Genomic DNA, 20,711 nt, shown 5'->3' on the forward strand with positions numbered 1-20,711 from the left:
CTGCTGCTGCTGTGCCGCCGCTGCACGATTTCTGTTCTCATCCTGAAGCAAAGTTCTTAACCTGAGGTAATATTTCTGGGTTAGTGGAGTCTGTAACCTGAAGCGTATGTAACCTGAAGCATATGTAACCCGAGGTACCACTGTAACTGCGATTCAGAAGCATTACTGCTTCCAGCGATGGAGGCAGAGCAAAGTCATCATGGCTAGAAGCCATCGATAGCCTTATCCTCCATTAATTTGCCTAATCCTTAAAGCCATCCAAGGTGATGTGACCATCCTGTGAGTTTGACTCTGCGCTGAGAGTGAATAAGCGCTTGCTTTTCTCTTTCCCGGATCTTCCAACATTCCGCTTCGTTAAGCGAGGGAGAAAAGCTTTTCCCCCTCCGCGCTGTAGGTGGCGCCGTTGCGCTCGCGAGGCCGCTCTGGGCTTCGCCGCTTCCGGTCTTGCGCGCGTGTTCCGGTTTCCCCCACGGAGGCTGCCGCGCGCGGAAGCAGCGTTTTGCAAAGAGGTGCATGGCGCTGCGCGGAGATGGCGCGGCTCCGGCTGTATCCCGGGAGCTGCTTTCCGCGGGGAGCGGAGGAGGTAATTGGCAAGGAGTTGCCGGAGCAGACGCTGCCGATATAGAGGGACAACTTTCTGCGCTGCAGGAACGGGGGAAAACGGGAACACCCGACCCTTTCCCGCTTCCCTGCAGCGGTTAGCTGTTCTTTCCTTGGACCCAGATTTTGCAAGTCTGCGGCCTGAACGCATTTTAGGGATAAGGTGAGGTGTCGTTGCAAACAAAGCGACCCACAAAAATAAACGTAGTATACAATACCTTTAGTAGGAGCGACTAAATGAAGTGAGGAAGCTTTCAGGCTCAGCACATGTAGTAGGATATTGCTGAGACCTAATAGTAGAAGGTGGCCTATCCCTTCCCTTTCGCTTTTTGTTGTTGTTTGGCTTTAGCATCCAGTTTGACTGAGAATTTGCAGAAACCCGGAAGGCTTGCTCACTTTTCGTTGTATTTATTGGTCCCCAAAGTTGCTTTGAGGAGGCTTTCTTCCATTCCTGCAGCTACGGATCAACAGTATATTGTTAAGCTAGTTGTTTGGGGAGTTGCCTCCCCCCCCCCCATTCTTCCGGATCAACATGTTAACTATCAGTGCTTGTACAGATCTATACAGGAAGCTGTGGTCAGTCTCTCACACACAAATACACTGCACAAGCACTGCCCTTCATGCGCATCATGAATTACAAGCTTGCATTATATATATGCTCTTCGCTTTGCAGCTTACTGTCATGAGTAGAGTGTGCATGGCAAGTATTGTATTGGCTAATCTGTAATGAGTGAAATAGAAAAGGGTGTATTAAAATCAAAATTCTAGCAATGCATTTCCTGATTTAGTTTAAATGGGGTTTGATTCGGGTAACCTGAAATTGGGGTTCTGGGAGAGTGGAAAGGCATATGAAGAGGGCTTGCATATTTTTAAAAATGAGATAAGGTTGGCTAGGGTAGGTGAACAGAAAAATCACATTTATTCTGGACCAGTTGTTTTGGAATGCAGTTTCCTCTACTGTACTGTTTTATTTTAATAGTGTGAATACTCTATGTGAATAGAAAAGGTTGGTGTGTGACTGCTGAACTCATGTTGGAATTCTGGCTTGTAGGTATTCATGAGACGCTATTGCTAAATTCAAAGCATGCTAAGAAGAAAGCCATGAGCTTACAGACAGTCCGGCTTCCAAGGAGCAACCGTAAGTGCTCATCATCTTTAAATATATTGTGTGAACTTCAGTAAGATACAAACTTAAAGAATTGTGTAGAAACATTCCTGACCTAGAATTAGTGCTCTAGCATAAACAGCTTGAGAATTTTATGTTCCTCCCCATAGACCTGAAAGTCCATTCAGTGCAATATGACAGAAGCAGAAGAGGCAGGCATTGAAAAGGTGTAGTGAGGGAATACTGTAACATTCCAAAATAAAGTGTGACTGTTGTGTTCATGGAATCTGTAAAGCATTTTTGTGTGGCCTGTAGCATCTAGTTATAAATTCAAGTACTAAACTGATAATACAAGTCTTGTTTTACTCTGAATGAGAAACCATACAGCTGATGGTGGCAGTGAGGTCCGTGGGCAGGAAGACAATCCATCCTCATATATCCTCAAAGCATTTAATGTTTAAATGTATATGAACAGCTTTGAGAACTACATGGTGAAGAAAGAATGTTAAATATATTTTGCCCAAGTCTCCTAATAAGAACCAAACTGGCCCAGACCAATAGTCTGTTAATTGTGAAGTCCTGTATCTACATAGCACACCACCTCTTCATACTAACTTCCCAGCATTTGGGATTTGGAACTTTCAAAATGTCCACACATTTTGCAATATGACCATTTGTTTACAGCATTCCTTCTCTAGCTGACAAGGGCTCAAGGGAGTGGGGAGACTTTTATCAGATCCTGTTGGTTGGGCTGAGAAAATGGGAGCTTTAATCTGCAATGTAAGATGTGAAATCAGACTTATTTCCATGAAATAATTATGCTCAGCCGTACATGGGGTTAGTGCTTTTTTCTGGGGGTACGCGTACCCCTAAACATTTTGTGAATCTAAGTTTGGCCTCATTGAGGGGCAGTATAATATGAGTAGGAAAATGAGAGTACCCCTAAACATTTTTAAAGAAAAAAAGCACTGCATAGGGTACTGTTCTTATGCTGTATTATTTCTGTGGCAGATGGGAAAGTGCAATACTGCTAGTGACAGTGGAGTAGCAGAACCCAATACATGCCTTGTCGCCTCTCTAGTGTTGTGCAACTTATAAAGCATTGTCTGTGACAAGCCTAAACAGTTTTAAGGCTATTTGCAGACAGGAGGGTTGCAGTATGCAGTAAGGGTTAAGATACTGGACATTACTAGGAGTAAAGCCATCCAATGTACTTTATCAAAGTCTTTTGTAGAAGTGCATTAATATCTTGCCTGTTTTCATGTACTAGTTTTGGACAGGGTGCAGAACTTTCTACCACAGATGGCCAACGCAAATGACGAGCTAAGAAGAGAAATGGAAAACACCCCTGTTCAAGAGTTTGATATTGAACATGTGGATGCTTCAGTTGAAAACATCATTGAAATGGTGAATAATTTCTCTCTCTCTAAAATTAATGCCTTGGCTTCTAGCATCTTATTCATATTTACAGTGTGCAAAAAGGATGAATGTTCTCCTGGCTCTATTATTATATGGTTAAGGCCTGATAATTTATGATATAAACCAAGCATAGGCTATCTTGGCCCGCCAGATGTTTTCGGACTACAACTCCCATCATCCCTAGCTACCAGGACCGGTGTACAGGGATAATGGGAGTTGTAGTCCCAACACATCTGGAGGGCCGAGTTTGCCTATGCCTGGTCTAAAGAGTGTCTCATGCCTTTAGTTTCCCGGTTTATAGCTGAAACAGATTTCAAGGGTGTGGTTTAAAAAATCATAGGAAATTAAGGATATTCTGGAGAACACCACACCAAAGTGGTCAGCCAAATTATCACCATCAGCTTATTTGTATGATTTGTATAAATCATCAGATTATTTGTTATTTCCTGCCAAGATTGTATCCAAAATTACTCACAGCATATCAGATAAACAGCAATAAATATAACCATTCAAAAAAGAAAAAAATGCTAACAGGAACAATGACAAATAACCATAGTACAGCCTAATGTATTATTTATTTATTATTACATTTCTAACCCACCTTTCCTCAAATATATGCTTCTTCATGCTGCTCTTTATCTTCACATCACCCCTGTAATGTAGGTTAGGCTGAGAGACAGTGGCTGAGTGGGGATTTGAGCTCTCGTCTCCCAGATCCTATTCCAAGTTTCTAACCACTGCATCGCACTGGTTTTTGTGCATAACTGGTTCTTGTGCACCATGAATACAAAGAACTGGTATTCAGAAACAGAACCTAGTTGTCTGCATTTCTATCCTGGCTGCAAAGGAAGTGGGTGGGTGGGTGGGTTTCCTTTTCTCTGCAGACAGCATGGAAACAAAGACTACTGGCCTCTTAGCAAGGTAGTATTTTCTTCCAGCCTGTTGGCTTTTGTGTGCTTATTTACAAGGTGTAAATTACTGCTAGTGTCAATATGTAAACACATCATTTAAAAAATCAGTCTATAAACTACGTATTAAGCAGTACAAATGAACTTGACTTAACTCAATGGCTTAAAATTTATCAGCAGAATGAATAAAGCATAACACAGAAATAAAAAAAGCAGTGTACAAGCCTGTTCCACAAAGGCAGTATGAGGCTCTCCCTGATTAACCTACACACTGATAGACCCATTCTGAATTTAAAAGCCATTCTGCCGGCCATCCCCTACATATTATGACAGTGAATTTTTTTATAAAAAGTGTTTTATGGATGTGGCTATTGAGATGTTTGTTCTAACACTGTGGTGTTGGCTGTTGAAGCCATGATTTGCCCAGTTCTGTACATCCTTATTTAGAGTTTGAATTGGCTTTCCTTTACAGCCTTTTAAAAAATAATAATAATATGTATTTCTTTTTATTGCAGAATGTGGCTTTGGTTGAACTGAACAGCTCTGATACAGAGGAAGAAGATTCAGCCTCAGAAGATGACTCCGAAAGCGAGGACAGTTCTGTTTGTGAAGAAGTGACCGTCGACAACATTAAGCTTCCTAAACCGAAAGTAGAAGGCAGAGTAGAAATTTTGGACCCTACTGAGTAGATGTTTGCCATCTCAGATTTCGATTCATGTTACAAGCCATGTATCATAACTTGAAAAAAAATCCCTTAAACAGCTAGTTTGCTTCCAGGTGTGCTACCTGCAGACTGTCTCGCTCTTTGCATCTCTCATGCCCAAGAGTCATGGAAGATCATTTCAGTCCAAGCCCCAAGATGAAAAAGATTCATGAGAATCGTCAAGAGTTTAGTATGGAGGCGGGCAGGGTGAGGGGAGGAAGCACTGAATCAGGCAGACAGAAAATACCCGTCAGGCCAATTGGTGCTTTCAATTGTATTCCTATTTCTTCATGGAAGCAATTTTTAGGTTATGGTTGCTACATGGAAACTGGCAATGCTTCTGTCATGTGCTGGAAGCATGTGGATTTTTCTAGTTATTGGAGAGTCTTGTTTAGCTGCTACCCTGAATATCTTTCAAATTGGGGTGACCTGTGGTGAGTGACCCTTGTGTGTTACTTTGCAGCAGCTTCAGCATGGCAGCTGTAACCTAAGAGCTAATCTTAGGTCTGCTATAAGGGAGAGAGAATTGCATTGGCCTCTTAAGGGGAAGTTCCAGCTGTGGATAGGTAGTAGCAGTGGGGCCGGTCAAAACATTTCTTGTACATAGAGGGGATCATGAGGGAAGCTGCTGAAAGTCCTGTAGCCTATTTTTCTGATCCCAAACATATATGTGTAAATGCTCAGATTAAGGACAAACTATCTAGCCTTATACCAGAAGTGTTTTCCTCAAAATTCTGCAGGATGGTTGAGTGTTTGGGCAGCAGTCCTATTACACTTTTGAAATTGGGATATTTCCTATGTTTTCATATAGAAGATGTGGGTTTGTTAAATAAATAACTACCATTTTCAATGTGTTCTGTATTTGCTTAGATATCAATACACCGACTCACAAGTTTGTACTGTTTTGATCTTGAAAATCAGACATTGCATTACAATTTTAATGGATGAACAGCTGTGCAAGCCTGTTAGCCGATGGCTTCCTGGACACAGATCTTTCTCCTAGGATGCAATCTTTTGTACTTATTTAAGAGTGAGCTTGGAATTATTTCCTTTTGAATATGCATGCATATTTGAGCTGCCACTTCTTTGGCAGCAGATTTGGATACAAATTATGTATATCTAGTAAGTGAAGTCATTTAGGCTGAATATTCTGCAGGCAGCAAATGTTCACCGAAATAAAACTCATCTGTGCAGCTGGAAGATCATGTTCCCTGCTCTAAAAGGCTTCAGGGTGCAACCATTACAATTCTGCTCTTCCTTTGGATATGAAAAGTGGTAGCCAAAGATAAGTGTTTGTTTGCTTTTACAGACGCATTTCAGGATTGTAACACTCTGCATAACACATTCAGCACAAATAGGATTTAATAGCATAATTGGAATTCACAACTATGTAGATTTCTCGTTGGAGGAAATGTAAACACGTTATAAAATAGTTGCTATAGCTTTCATATGCATAGTAGAACACAGACGTTACATTCTGCAGATCATACGAAAAACACAGTAAGTGCACTTGGATTTATGTACAATGTTTATGGCAAATTGGTTCTCTGTGCTGCTTAAAAACTTGCATTGCAGGAAGAAAAGAGGCATAATGCTGGTGTGATGCATTCTGTAGAAACTAAGTACTATGTGGCTAATTTGGAGAAACAAGGGACATACAGCGCTGAAGAAGGCCATAGCTCAGTGGTAGAGCGTTTGATTTGTATGCATAAGGTCCCAGGTTCAACCCCAGGTCAAACTGGGAACACCTGTCCAAAACTCTCAGAGCTGCTGCCAGTCAAGACAGATAATACTGAGCTAGATGAACTAATGCTGTGGCTCAGCATAAGGTAGTTTTCTACGTCCGTTGCTTCTCACTTCAAGATCTCCATGGTGAAGCCCAGGGATCTGAGGTTTTGATATGTCACCACTGGATGGTTCAGTTGCTTTTATAGGCGATGACATTCAGGGTAGCGGAGACCACAGCACAAAAAAGCTGCAGAAGCCAATAATTTCACAGTAAAATCTATGACTCAGAAGTGATTCCCTACTGAATGCATTCGGAACTCTGCTGGAGGATCCACATCATAAAAGGGTTTGGTTCTGGCTCTGCGTTTTTAAGTGCCGGTGGAAGTTCACGGTTTCGCTGTTGTAATTTTGGAGTCCTGTCTTGTGCTTGGTGAAGCGTTTTAAGAACACTATGCCACCCCAGTCGCGATGCTTAATATTCCACGGTTACAGCTTTCGTTCTGAGATACTCATGAAGCGCTTCCTCACCTGAAGAGAACAAGAGCATGGAATCAATTGTAGACTGCACATATTTTCTGCACCATCCACTCCATAAATTTCCAGCACATTTAACACACATTTAAAATTCGTGGCTTTCCACAAAGAATCCAGTGAACTAGAGTTTACCCTTCACAGAGCTTCGATTCCTAACACTATTAGTAATTTAAATGTGAGGTAAATGTGTGCCTTCTGTTTCAAGTGCTGGGTTTGCCAGAAATAATTCGGCAATCAAACCTATGCTTGTAACATTTTTCACAAGACTTTTTTTTTTTTTTTAAGATACATAGATGTGCCTTTTTGGTCACAGTGTGTTCAAAGTGCATGGCTTCCTCCAAAGAATCCTAGGAACTGCAGTTTATCCCTCATGGAGCTATAATTGCCAGGATGCATAACAAACTACAATTCCCAGGATTCTTTGGGGGAAACCATGCACTTTAAAGTGACAGATGGATAAAATAGGTAATTGAAACAGTAAAAAGCCTCAAAGCTACTTAATCCTAAAAAATGTAGTTTTATGGTTTAAAACAATATAAAACCAGAAAAAGTTAAAACAATGTAAAATGCATAAAATGGGCATCCAGCAACATTGATAAGGACCAGATCCTACCCATCCCACTAAAAGGTGGGCACCACTATAGTATTACAGTGGTATCTCTGGTTACGTACTTAATTCATTCCGGAGGTCCGTTCTTAACCTGAAACTATTAACCTGAAGCACCACTTTAGCTAATGGGGCTTCCCACTGCTGCCGCACTGCCGCTGTGTGATTTCTGTTCTCAACCTGAAGCAAAGTTCTTAACCCGAGGTACTATTTCTGGGTTAGTGGAGTCTGTAACCTGAAGCGTATGTAACCCAAGGTACCACTGTATTATTTAAAGGTGTTTTAAATGCATGAAGTGGGTGTGATCTGTTGCTGAAAAGCAGCTAGCAATAACATAATGAGATCATAGTATTAAATAACTAAGAAACTTTAAAAAGTAAACATAGGTTTCAAACCTCTGACCCAAGTTAGGGACATGGTGACCTGCTGATGTTGGACTTCCAAGTCCCATCAGCCCTAGCCAGCAGGGATTATGGGAGTTGTAGTCTAGCACTGTCCACAGGTGCACAGCTTGCCCACCACTGCACTGAGCTTTAGATTTCTGTGTGGATTTTAAGTAAAATGCAACTTACCTAAATCTTTTCCAAAGCCAGACTGCTTGAATCCTCCAAATGGGGCGGCCACATCAGTTTTGTTATAAGTGTTGATGAAAACTGTTCCAGCTTCCAGCCTATCGCTGACGTAGAGAGCTTTGCTTATGTCTTTGGTGAAGACCCCTGAAGCCAAGCCATATTCGGTCCGGTTGGCTCGTTCCAACACCCCATCAACATCCCTGCAATATGAGAGAATAATCTGCCATCAGTGCAGCAACATGGAATGTAGCAGAGAAATTAATCCAAATCAGTTTAAGCTGCCTTTCATCAACAGATTTCCCCACGTGATATTTCGTTCTGCTGCTTCTTTATTATGTGTTTAGAAAGCTTGACTAGAAAGCATCCTCCGCTAAATTAAGTTATTGATATGGAGGCATTCCAAACAAGTAGGAATGAAGGTAAAAACCACGACTCCAGTCTCAGATGCCTGGCTTTATAAGCCCTGTTTGGGCACTGCACTCACATGATTAACTGTTGCATGGAGAATAAAGAACAACAACATTAATCTATAGCAGGACCTACCCATCTTGGAACTTGGAAATGACCATTATAGGACCAAAAGACTCTTCTTGTGCAATGAACATATGGTCTTCAACATCCGTGAATATTGTAGGTTCCATGAAGAAGCCTGATCAAAGAGAAGATGGCGTGGCATGTGCAAAACTGAAATGATTCCAGACACTTTCTGTCTTGAGAATTATTTTTTTAATGCTTTTCATTTTACAGGCATTTTCTGTCTTGATATATGCTGTATGTGTCTTCTGTAGCACACTCCATATGGTGGCATTAAAAGTGTTAATTCTTTAATATCTTATCCAAGGCTGCAGCATTAGATTGGTTAATCAGATAAACTGATTTAGAAATCTTCTGAGGAATTTAAAAAGGGTGTGCTCAGTTTAATCCACTAAAATTCATATGAGGGGAGAGTGCTGTTGCACTCATGGCTTCCCAGTGGTATATGGTTGGCCATGGTGAGAACAAGATGGTGGACAAGATGGGCCTTTGGTCTGATCCACAAGGCTCTACCTGAGACAAATTCCCCAAATGGAAGCCAAGAATCCAACAATAGGCATGAACAGAAATCTTACAGGACTTAGAAATTTGTAGCCCATGTTGCCTCATTAGGTAAGAACTGTGGTGAGGAATCTGTGGCCCGTAGGAGAATATATATGTATCACACACACACACACACACACACCCCACTGCTTTTGTTCATCAACTAATCCGATTTATGGATTCTGCTTAGCTCATAGTTTACCTGGTCTACCTACTTGTCTTCCTCCATATACCAGAGTAGCCCCTTCTTTCACGCCAGTTTCACAATATTTCAGAAGCTTATCCAAATGTCCTTTATGGTTTTGTGGACCATGGTCTGTAGATCTGTCAAGTGGGTCACCAATTTTCATCTTTTTGGCTTCTTCCACCTACGGATTCCACCAAAGGAGAGGAAAAAGTATCTGGCAACTACTAAAACCCTTTTGGGCAATAATGTTGGCATCCCATCCGAAGAAGTAGTTTGTAATGAGGTGTTAAAGTTATCTGGAGAAGAAAGGGAAATTGTCCTTTGTCCTGCTGGCTGGAGGACTCTCACAAAATGGAACAGAAGCTCATATTCTTTGCTCTCGTGCCAATCAATAAGTAGCCCTTTAGATGGGAGAGCTGTGTGTTCTGCCCCCTCCCCCGGCAAACTTATATACTGCATGGGCCCCACAATATGATTTGTGCCATGCTGGGGCCAGCAATTTATACTAATACACTCATGCCCATAGAATTTGACATACCCGTTCTCCCCTTGCACTGGCACCAGGCAGACAGACGAGTCGCTTGGCAAAACTTCCTGGGGTTTCAAACAAAGCAAAAACACTGTGAAACTATTAGGTTTTTAACCAGTGGTCCTCCAGATGTTGCTGGACTACAGTTTCCAGCATCCCTGACTGTTGGCTGTGCTGCCTGGGAGTTGAAGTCCAACAACATTTAGAAGGCCATAGGTTAGCCACACCGGGCTTAGCCCCATTTCAGCCTTCCCTGACCAGGTGCCCTTCAGATGTTGTGGACTACAACTCCCATCATCCCTGATCATTGGGCCAGGTAGTCTGGGAGTCCAACAACCTCTGGAAGGCACCATATTGGCTACGTCTGGTGTGTAGTGGAAAGGCTCCTAAGGCAAAAATCATGTTTAATCTCACGATTTAAATTTCTTACCACTCTCCTAACAAATTCGTCGTGGACTGATTCTTCCACAAAAAGTCTGCCGGCTGCAATGCAGTTCTCTCCTTTGTTGAAGAAAACGGCTCCCATGCCCTGCATTGGAAGAAAAAGAACACGCCGTGAACATGCTTTTTTTGTTATCTTAAGCTATTTTTTCCTTCCATTTTCATTTTCTATATGAAGCCTGTGAACATATAGAACATACAGTGAATTTGAGCATTTTTATTTTCTACTAATTATTAATTTAAAATGTTCTTTATCTTACCAGGTAAAGGGGAAGGGGTTGGGTTGTCTATGTTTTTATTTTATGATGGGTTTTGTGTTCTTTATATTGTGATTTTATGTTGTGAACCACCCTGAGATCTATGGGTATAGGGCGGTAAGCAAATTTAATAAATAATTATAATTTCAGAGCAGTGTCATAACCACAGTTCTCTAGAGCAGCAGCACAATTTACAATACACTATGGAGCAAGTTCACCAGAGCCTTTTTGAAGCTGGCTTACCATTCTCACAGCTTTGTCAAGTTCACAGTCATTGAATATGATCAGTGGGGATTTTCCGCCCAGTTCCAAAGAAACCTTCTTCAGATTGCTGACAGCGCAGCTGTAAAAATGATGATGAAAACATTCAGAATTCAATCTCATTCCTCCTGATAGCCAGTGAAGGGAAGTTATATAAACTTATATAAGTAAGCATATCCTGTGAAGGGAATAGGGGCCTCTTAACCCAACCCTAACCCTGCGGAAAGCTATCTAATTAGACTTTAATTAGATTTTGACCTATTTTTAGGAGGTAATTTAATTATTGTTTGATTTTATACTAATGTTATATATCTGATGTTAGCCGCCCCGAGCCCGACTTTGGCCGGGGAGGGCGGGATATAAATAAAAGTTTTATTATTATTATTATTATTATTATTATTATTATTATTATTATTATATTAACAACAGTGGTGGACTTGGGTACTATAGATCCCTGTTCGAGGCCAGAATTTGGCATGCACCCCCCCCCTTTCCAAAGGCAAGTAAGGAGATGCCTGGCTTTGGGAAGGAGGTACAAGGGACGCGGGTGTTGCTGTGGTCTAAACCACTGAGCCTCTTGGGTTTCCAGTCGGAAGGCCGGCAGTTTGAATCCCTGCGACTGAGTGAGCTCCCATTGTTCTGTCCCAGCTCCTGCCAGCCTAGCAGTTCAAAAGCATGCCAGTGCAAGTAGATAAATAGGGACCGCTGCAGCGGGGAGGTAAATGGTGTTTCCGTGCGCTCTGGTTTCCGTCACAGTGTTCCGTTGCACCAGAAGTGCTTTAGTCATGCTGGCCACATGACCCAGAAAGCTGTTTGTGGACAAACGCCGGCTCTCTTGGCCTGAAAGCGAGATGAGCGCTACAACCCCATAGTCGCTTTTGATTGGACTTAACTGTCCAGGGGTCCTTTACCTTTACCTTTACAAGTGCTCTGGCAGGGTCCTAGAGCCCTCTCACCTCCTCCCCAAATCTGGCTTTGAGGAGGGAGGATTCTAGGACAGTGTCAGGGCCTCACACCTCCTTCCCCAAAACAGTGCTTTGATACAGTGCCCAGTGCATGCGCATCACTTGCACAGCCCTAAATCCACCCCTGCTAACACCACCACCACCCTTGACAGACCACAGCTCCCAGAATTCTTGGTGGGAAGCCACAACTGGTACCAAAAGAAACCAAGTTCTTTTTGCAGATTGAACATTACTATGGCTCGGGTCCGAAATTCCTCCTCCATTCACATAATGGAGAGAACAATATCGCCACCAACTCCTTGCTCTACCTGCAGCCCTTGCCCAGCACCATAGCCCATGCTATTTCCAAAGGTCACCCAACTTGCAGCAGCAGATTTTTGTGGGGGGAAAAGGAAGGTGGAGTACCTCTTTTCTAGTCATGAAAGGAAAAGTAGCATCCAAATCAATCTCTACATACAGATTCCTCTTTACACCAGAAGCAGGGAAACTGGGGCATGCCAGGTGTTGTTGGACTCCAATTCCTATCAGCCTGTTGCCAATGTGGCCAATGGTCAGAGGTGATGGGAGTTGTAGTCTAGCGGGATCTTGAGAGCTACAGGTTCTTCCACCCCTACAGTGGTACCTTGGTTCTCGAACGTCTCTGTTGATGAACATTTCGGAACCTAAACTCAAACGTGCCTTGGAAGTCGACTGGCTTCTGCTGTGTGTTTTTCAATTTTCTCATTTGAATTTGCAAAGAGCCCTTTGTGCCTCAGTTTTCTAATGTCTTGGAACTCGAACAGTCTTCTGGAATGGATTATGTTTGAGAACCAAGGTACGCCTGTACTTTACATTGTCAGTGTAGGGAGACACATAGCAAAAGCCATGCAGCTCATGGCTGCACGAAAACATCTCCATGTGAAGGCCATGCTCTACAAACGTACAGCATGCAAAAATGGGGTGGGGGTGGCCAATGAATACCTTACCTCTTCATGATTTGTTTCCCAGTTGGTGTTGAGCCAGTGAACCCAAGTTTACGAATGTCTGGGTGATCAGACAAGCGTTGCCCTGTTGAACCTGTGACATAAGTATAATTAAATGTTGAGCTTTAGTGTCATTGCGGACTTTGTTTATTTCAGTGTTTTATTTGTGCTGCACCCCATTCCCTCCATCCTCTTTGAACAGAAAAGAGAAACCATTGCATCACTGCTTTACCTGAACCAGGTATAATATTGATAACGCCTTTGGGAAATCCTGCTTTCACAGAGAGCTCTGCAAACTTTAAGGCAGTCAGTGGAGTTACCTACGTAAAAACACACCATGATTTTACCAGACTGCCTGCCTGGTATGCAGACATACAGGCAAAGAAGGTTCTAACAGAAGACAGTTTAAGCCAGTTATAATATTGTGATAACATAAAACCAACACAGATGATCTATGTGTCGTATGGTATAAGGAAAATTGCAATGTTTACAAAATCCTGTAGCATGGTTTAGGTTTTTTTTAAAAAAAGGAATTGTATTATTCCCTCGCCCCTTTCTCTCTTTATTGTTCTTGTTTTTATTTAGTTGAGTTATAACACCGGCCTTTGTATTTTTGATGTTGGAGAATAGAATTGTGTGTGACTGTGCTGTGGAATACACTGCCCCATCATCAACACCAGTTTTAAAGTAAGATTCAGTTGCCTGTCTGGTCAGCTTTTGTGCAGGGAAAAGGAGAGTGCACTGCCTTGATTCAGGCGGCAAAATGTTTTGAGATGGCCCTGGTAGGATTTCCCCCCTCAGAGTGTGAAATGTGATTTCCATTGTTAACCCTCTTCAACAATGCCACATTCTTCCTTTATCTGTGCACTTTCTATCAAGGTCAATCAGTGGATGACTGTGACGTTAACATATGAGAGTGCTGGAGGTGAAATAGTTAAACAGGTTACCCAATCAGGACCCAGGGGGTGGAGTCAGAGGGACTATAAAACCAGCTCTGGGAGGGGCAAAATGAGGAGTTCATTAGGAGTTGGGTGGTTGGTTGGAATGGGAGTGAATTGGGATAGAGTTTATGGGTAGGTTGAGTTAGTGTAGCGAAATAAGCTAAGTCAGGAACAGTTAGGGGCTGGGAAGACAAGTAAATATCTGAGAGGTGTTTAGTGAGTGAGAGCAGGTAGCGGAATAGGTCTGGATAGCGGTTATAGGTCTGGATAGGCACCCCATGATTGTAATTGACCAATACCGTTGATGAAACCACACGCTTGTTAAACTGCAATAAATAAACAGAAGTTTATGTTCCAATTTAACCCTGACTGGACTCAGCATTGTACCAGGTAGGGCCTGGGTGGTGGCAGCGAGAAATAAAGTGGTGGCACAGGGATCAATAGACGGTGAAACATCCGGGGACCCTGTGTGATCACCACAATGACATCGGTAAAAACTGTCTGGGGCAGGTGGGGGGAACCTTCTTTAGCCTGAAGCCATATGTCGTGGTGGGTGGGGTCAGAGGCAAAAGTGGGCGGGGCAATGAACATGAATTTGCTTTAGTGCAGCAGGCTTGTTTCTGGATACACATCCCTGACTTGCACATCCCTTTCTTGACTCCCTTCAAGCCTTGTTGGCGTAAACTCCAGCTAGGCAAAAGTGCAAGGTAGGTGGAAAGGAGGGCTGATACGGGGTGTGGTTTGGGGAGAGAGGTGTGGCTGGGAAGCAGGTGCGGCCTGCAGAATATCCCAGAATCTCAACAGAGAGACCCGGAAGCCCCTGGACATGAGGTTCCCTACCCCTACTGTGGACCGGAGGAATGCCATATATCAAGACATCATCAACCTGCTTGATGTTTACCTGTGCTGGTTTCAGAACTAAAGTGTTGCCAGCAGCCAAACACACTGCACTCTTCCACGCGAGCATCATCAGTGGGTAGTTCCAGGGAATGACAATTCCACAGACACTTTAAATTGGAAGCAGGGGAAAAAATACAGAAATAATACTGGTGTTTCAAAGAAATTTGCTATTAGTAAAACACTGAATCTTATCTAATTCCATTAGCAAAAGAAGAAGAGTTTGTCTTACCCTAACGGTTCCTTCTTGGTGAAAGTTAAGTTATGGTTTGGCCGTGCATGGTTAATTGGAATGGTAGACCCCTAAATGAGAAAGCAATCATCATTATTTTTTAATTAAGATGGTAAAAGATGCATCCATCATATCATCACATTTGTTTGAACAACACGTTTGCTGTTAGCAGGCTCCTCCAGATGGCCTGTTTATTGATTTGCTTGCACAAAGCTTACTTGGAGGTTACATTATATGCAGTCATTATTGAGCTTTTCCTCTGGTTTGTTTCCTCTTAATCGTTCATTTCTCCTCCACCATACAGTGCTTTTCCCTGTCACTTTCCTAGCTGCTAAAAGTCCAATTATTTTAAAGTGGGTTTGTTGCTCTGGAGCAACAAAACACTTCAGTCCACTGTTGTACCAACTAACAACAACAACAACAACAATTTATTCATACCCTGCCCATCCGGCTGGGTTTCCCCAGCCACTCTGGGTGGCTTCCAACAAAATAGTAAAATACAATAGTCCGTCAAACATTAAAAGCTTCCCTAAACAGGGCTGCTTTCAGATGTCTTCTAAAAGTCTGGTAGTTGTTTTTCTCTTTGAGAACTGGTGGGAGGCCGTTCCACAGGGTGGGTGCCACTACCAAGAAGGCCCTCTGCCTGGTTCCCTGTAACTTGGCTTCTCGCAGCGAAGGAACCGCCAGAAGTCCCTCGGCACTGGACCTCAGTGTCCGGGCAGAACGATGGGGGTGGAGACACTCCTTCAGGTATACTGGACCGAGGCCTTTAAAGGTCGGCACCAACACTTTGAATTGTGCTCAGAAATGTATGGGAGCCAATTTAGGTCTTTCACGACCGGTGTTATGTGGTCTCAGTGGCCGCTCCCAGTCACCAGTCTAGCTGCCGTGTTCTGGATTAGTTGTAGTTTCCGAGTCACCTTCAAAGGTAGCCCCACGTAGAGCGCATTGCAGTAGTCCAAGTGGGAGATAACTAGAGCATGCACCACTCTGGCGAGACCGTCCGCGGGCAGGTAGGGTCTCAGCCTGCGTACCAGGTGGAGTTGGTAGACAGCTGCCCTGGATACAGAATTGACCTGCGCCTCCATGGACAGTTGTGAGTCCAAAATGACTCCCAGGCTGCGCACCTGCTCCTTCAGGGGCACAGTTGTCCCATTCAGGACCAGGGAGTCCTCCACACCTGCCTGCCTCCTGTCCCCCAAGAACAGTACTTCTGTCTTGTCAGGATTCAACCTCAATCTGTTAGCTGCCATCCATCCTCTAGCCTAAATCTACACACTTCAGTCCTTCCTGCAAAATACTGACAGTCTGGAGGAATATACGGTGATGTCCCTCTGGCCTAAAGAGGGAATTCCAGGGTGAACAGTCACATTAATGCTGTTTAGGTGGGACTCTGTAGCCCTACGTAACCTTAGCTGATAATCTGTGTTGCAAGGAGCCTCTTTTTTTTTCTTCAGTTCATTCCTGGCCATGGATTGCTGCCACCTTCTATAGCAGGGATGGTGAACAATTTACTGCCAGAGAGCAGGCAGAGACTTACTGTATGTCTGATCTTAGTACTAACAACCACAGTGCTAACACTGGAGGTACATCTATCTCCAATCTTAGGGCTGAGAATGGCGATAACAGATCTCTGCGCCGGACATATGACATCATGTAACAAAAAGCAGTGTACAGCTTGCTTAAAACGGCCTCGCGGTCTAGCAGGCTTAATAAGCGCCTGTACCACCACCCCAATTTTTCCCCTCCTCATAAATCAAATGTATAGGAAAAATGTATCGATGGAATCCCATGCTATTTCTCTGAAAAGGACCAAAGTGTGCAAGAGCATGAATCCCCTTGTTGTTTTCCCAAGGATCAAGGCCAACTCAAATGTTAGCTTGCCTGTATTTTGTCACACCATCCAGCAAAGTATCGGAATGTTTGCACTGACATTCCGATGTGGGTCTTCAAAGCCAGTGTGTAAACAGCTCCTGAATCAATAGCTTCAATGGTTGCCAATTCCTCTTGGTGTTCTTCCATCAAATCTGCAAGTCTTTAAAATGAAATAATGGCATACAATGTAAAACATAAAATGGTGTGTCCGTAATGCCCTATATCCAAATAGCAGAATTTATGCTGCAGATTCATTAATAATGAGTAGAACCAATGGTTTTAGTGAAATGACCAAAGTGTGTGATTTGAGAATCGTGACTTTTATGCTGCAAAAGCACTGAAGATGTGATGGGAAAGCATTCTGCATCTCTATGCACACATACAGGAAATCAGAGGGGCAGGAAAGAGCCAGGTAAAACTGTGTCAGATTAGGACCATGAAGCTCGCTGGCTGACTTTGAGTCAGGCACTACAGTGGTACCTCTGGATGCGAATGGGATCTGTTCCGGAGCCCCGTTCGCATATGAAGCGAACGCAACCTGCGTCTGCATGTACGCGGGTTGCGATTCGCCTCTTCCACGCATGCGTCTGATGTCATTTTGAGCGTCTGCGCATGCACGAGCGGAGAAACCTGGAAGTAACGCGCTGAAAACACTCAACCTGAAGCACATTTAACCCAAGGTATGACTGTATTTCTCAGCCTAACCTACATTGCAGGGTTGTTGTGAGGATAAAATGAGAGAAATATATGTATGTCAGCTTCAGCACCTTGGAGGAAAGACAGAAATCCCCCCCCCCCCATCCAGATTCTTCTCTGGGTCTTGAAGTTCTGAATTACCAGGTCTTTCTATGAAGCAGACAGATGTGTCAGAAATCTACATTTCTTCCCTTTTTGATTTCTGTGTGCCATTCAGATTAGTGCACATAGACAAACTTGGTGCAGTTTTTAGTTCACGTATGTTTTCCTTACAATGTGCTGTTCTGCAAATACACACTGATTAAAACATCCACAAAAATGGAATCTTGATGTAAATGAAACAATCATTTCAAGATTCCCTTTTGAGGGTGATTTGATCAATGCACATAGGAGCATATGTGCTTATTTGCACTGGTAACTTGCCAGTGGGTGTGGGTGTGAAAATGGTGGCAAACTGCATGCATATAAAAGAAAAGAGGGATCTGCAGGAAAAATGCAGCACAGAAAGTCGATTGTCAAGGGTGTTTCCCAGCTGAAGGAATGCACACGGCAGATAGTCATCTATTGTCAAAGCTGACACAATCATTTTTATGGCTCTGAATACCCACACACCCCAGTCTAGCATCTAGGCAGCTATTCTCAGGTCTGCGCTCTATGGAGCAGCTGCAGCAACAGGGACCCACTCCACCAGTTTATGTACTTCCTCCCAAAGGGTTGCACGCATGTAGCCAGAGACTACATCTGTGTGGAAGCTGTTTTCGCTCTTCCCTCTTCAATCCCTTCCTGGTTCTGGGAAACAGTGGTGCAGGAGAGGGTGGGGAAAGCACTTGGCTCTTCACTTGCCTGACCTGCCTCTTCCTCTTCTTCTTCTGACCCATCCTGTGCTCCACCCTCCAGCTCTGAAGATTCCCCTGCCTCTGACTCTTGCCACCTGGCTAATACAGTTCCCCACAAATCACTGCCCCCCTCTCCCAAGTCAGACTGCAGCCCCCCTTCCCCCAGTGGACACTCATCAATGTCCCGCCAGTCCCTGACACCGATTTCGATGCAATAACAATTCAATGAATAATTATGTGCTCCTAGGGCAGGTGCTGTCGGGACATGGGTGGCGCTGTGGGTTAAACCACAGAGCCTAGGACTTGCTGATCAGAAGGTCGGTGATTCGAATCCCTGCGACAGGGTGAGCTCCCGTTGCTCGGTCCCTGCTCCTGCCAACCTAGCAGTTCAAAAGCACATCAAAGCAAGTAGATAAATAGGTACTGCTCCAGCGGGAAGGTAAACGGCGTTTCCGTGTGCCGCTCTGGTTCGCCAGAAGCGGCTTAGTCATGCTGGCCACATGACCCGGAGGCTGTACGCCGGCTCCCTCGGCCAATAAAGCAAGATGAGCGCCGCAACCCCAGAGTCGTCCATGACTGGACCTAACGGTCAGGGGTCCCTTTACCCTTAGGGCAGGTGCTCATAATCAGAACTCTGCTCCTTTACCAACTCCAGAACCATATATGTGAGGAATTCTTTGCAGAATATCCACAGAATCTGACCTTCTAACGTAGGATTATTCATTGTGGATGTGTGTGTGTGTGTGTGTGTGTGTGTGTGTATGATTACTGCTTTATTCAAATAGGGCATAGCATGATTTTACACAGGCAACAAAGGAGACCTATGAGACATGGAACATACAGAGCTGCAACTGGTTTCTTAGACATGCCATACCTGTACAATATTCTCCCTCTGTCTCTTGCATTCATCTTTCCCCATTCACCATGCTCAAAGGCATTCTTCGCTGCCGCAACTGCTTTGTCAACATCGGCCGCTGTAGCCAGCGACACTTTGGCAATCACCTGCCATAAATATAGAGAGAGGCTTGGTCAAAATTAACCTTGCTGCTGAGCTTCCTTCCTCCAACGCAAAGATGCCAGCAGGCAGAGCAATCCCAGGCCTCCCATTTGGTGGGCTGTGCTGGTGACAGGTGTTTGGACTGAGTGGAGGCATCCCTCCACTTGGCTGCCCTGGCTGTGCTGGCTTCCCATTGGGCACTGCTATACAAGCTATACACTCTTGAGAGTCCCATGGACTGCAAGATGATCAAACCTCTCCATTCTGAAGGAAATCAGCCCTGAGTGCTCACTGGAAGGACAGATTGTGAAGCTGAGGCTCCAATATTTTGGCCACCTCATAAGAAGAGAAGACTCTCTGGAAAAGACCCTGATGTTGGGAAAGATGGAGAGCACAAGGAGAAGGGACGACAGAGGACGAGATGGTTGGATAGTGTTCTCGAAGCTACCAGCATGAGTTTGACCAAACTGCGGGAGGCAGTGGAAGACAGAAGTGCCTGGCGTGCCCTGGTCCATGGGGTCACGAAGAGTCGGACATGACTAAACGACTCAACAACAACAACAACAACATACAAGCATCATTCTGTTGGCATAAAGCTCCTCCTTCCACCTGGCAGTATTGCTGCTGGGGTAGCCTAGTGGAAAACCCTGTAAAAGGGATGTTCCAAGGGTGGGGTGCAGGCAAGGCTGAGTCATCCCAGGATCCGCTGGACCCCAAGTCAGTCTCAACAGTCATCTCAAGCTGGTGTTGGACCCAATCACTGTGCCAGCCTAGAACTGCCACAGGTAATCATTTGTAATATGGCACCATGTGCGAGGACAAAATTTGGCGCAACAAATGGATCTTCTCAACCTTGTGCCCCCTCGGCTCAGCGCCCTGTGCAGGGGAACTGCCCACACTGCCCTAAATCCAGCGCTGCAGGGATCAGGCCCCGTGATCCTTCTGCTCTTGAGAGTGGGACTCAGACCAATGGCTTTAAGATATAAGAAAGGAGATTCCGACTAAACATCAGGAAGAATTTTCTGATGGTAAGAGCTGTTCAACAATGAAATGGACTCCCTCAGAAGGTGGGGGAATCTCCTTCCTTGGGGAAGCCCCACTTGTGAAGCCCCACTGGCAAGGAGATGGGAGTTTCCCTTGCACTCTAACATACTACACTGTTAGGATATAGTTCCGTTCCACCTTAAAAGGGAACACGCTGTTGTGTGTCACATGCCTGTTAACTTCCAGCGCTTGCTGGGAACTTCCGTTGTATGTTGCTTTTGCTATACTGCTGTTTTGCTAGACACGAAGGCAAGCAGACATGTTTTCCTTTGTTCCTGAGCTATGCTGAATAAAATGCTGTACATTTTTGCTTGCACTTCTCTCTGTCTGCCTCTTCT

General features: G+C 44.1%; 2 protein-coding genes across 3 annotated transcripts in view; one reads left to right on the forward strand and one right to left on the reverse strand.

Moving 5' to 3' along the window:
* The first annotated feature begins 438 nt into the window (after positions 1 to 438).
* Positions 439 to 5,588, forward strand: NOPCHAP1 (NOP protein chaperone 1). Its single transcript, XM_081879275.1, has 4 exons — positions 439 to 583; positions 1,652 to 1,738; positions 2,976 to 3,112; positions 4,548 to 5,588. The coding sequence occupies exons 1-4, from the start codon at positions 514 to 516 to the stop codon at positions 4,719 to 4,721; spliced, it is 468 nt and encodes a 155-aa protein (XP_081735401.1). The 5' UTR covers positions 439 to 513; the 3' UTR covers positions 4,722 to 5,588.
* The window catches only part of ALDH1L2 (aldehyde dehydrogenase 1 family member L2), a 31,487-nt gene continuing 15,770 nt past the window's right edge, over positions 4,995 to 20,711 (reverse strand). For both annotated transcript variants that reach the window (XM_081879259.1, XM_081879260.1), the window contains 12 exons: positions 19,207 to 19,334; positions 16,810 to 16,960; positions 14,926 to 14,996; positions 14,698 to 14,803; positions 13,088 to 13,175; positions 12,859 to 12,949; positions 10,911 to 11,010; positions 10,400 to 10,498; positions 9,456 to 9,621; positions 8,720 to 8,825; positions 8,177 to 8,376; positions 4,995 to 6,991 (listed from right to left, as the gene is read on the reverse strand). In XM_081879259.1, coding sequence (XP_081735385.1) covers positions 6,936 to 6,991; positions 8,177 to 8,376; positions 8,720 to 8,825; positions 9,456 to 9,621; positions 10,400 to 10,498; positions 10,911 to 11,010; positions 12,859 to 12,949; positions 13,088 to 13,175; positions 14,698 to 14,803; positions 14,926 to 14,996; positions 16,810 to 16,960; positions 19,207 to 19,334 — 1,362 coding nt within the window. In that variant the 3' untranslated portion in view covers positions 4,995 to 6,935. The remainder of the gene's footprint in view (positions 6,992 to 8,176; positions 8,377 to 8,719; positions 8,826 to 9,455; positions 9,622 to 10,399; positions 10,499 to 10,910; positions 11,011 to 12,858; positions 12,950 to 13,087; positions 13,176 to 14,697; positions 14,804 to 14,925; positions 14,997 to 16,809; positions 16,961 to 19,206; positions 19,335 to 20,711) is intronic.

The sequence above is a fragment of the Podarcis erhardii genome (genome assembly GCF_964252035.2).
Source record: "Podarcis erhardii genome assembly, chromosome: 10".
NCBI lineage: Eukaryota > Metazoa > Chordata > Lepidosauria > Squamata > Lacertidae > Podarcis > Podarcis erhardii.

Bases quoted from the DNA above. Each gene is read 5' to 3' on its own strand.
- NOPCHAP1 (XM_081879275.1), top strand. From the start codon at position 514: ATGGCGCTGCGCGGAGATGGCGCGGCTCCGGCTGTATCCCGGGAGCTG. The intron at 584-1,651 runs GTAATTGGCAAG...TCTGGCTTGTAG, and splicing joins TTCCGCGGGGAGCGGAGGAG to GTATTCATGAGACGCTATTG. The intron at 3,113-4,547 runs GTGAATAATTTC...TTTTTATTGCAG, and splicing joins TTGAAAACATCATTGAAATG to AATGTGGCTTTGGTTGAACT.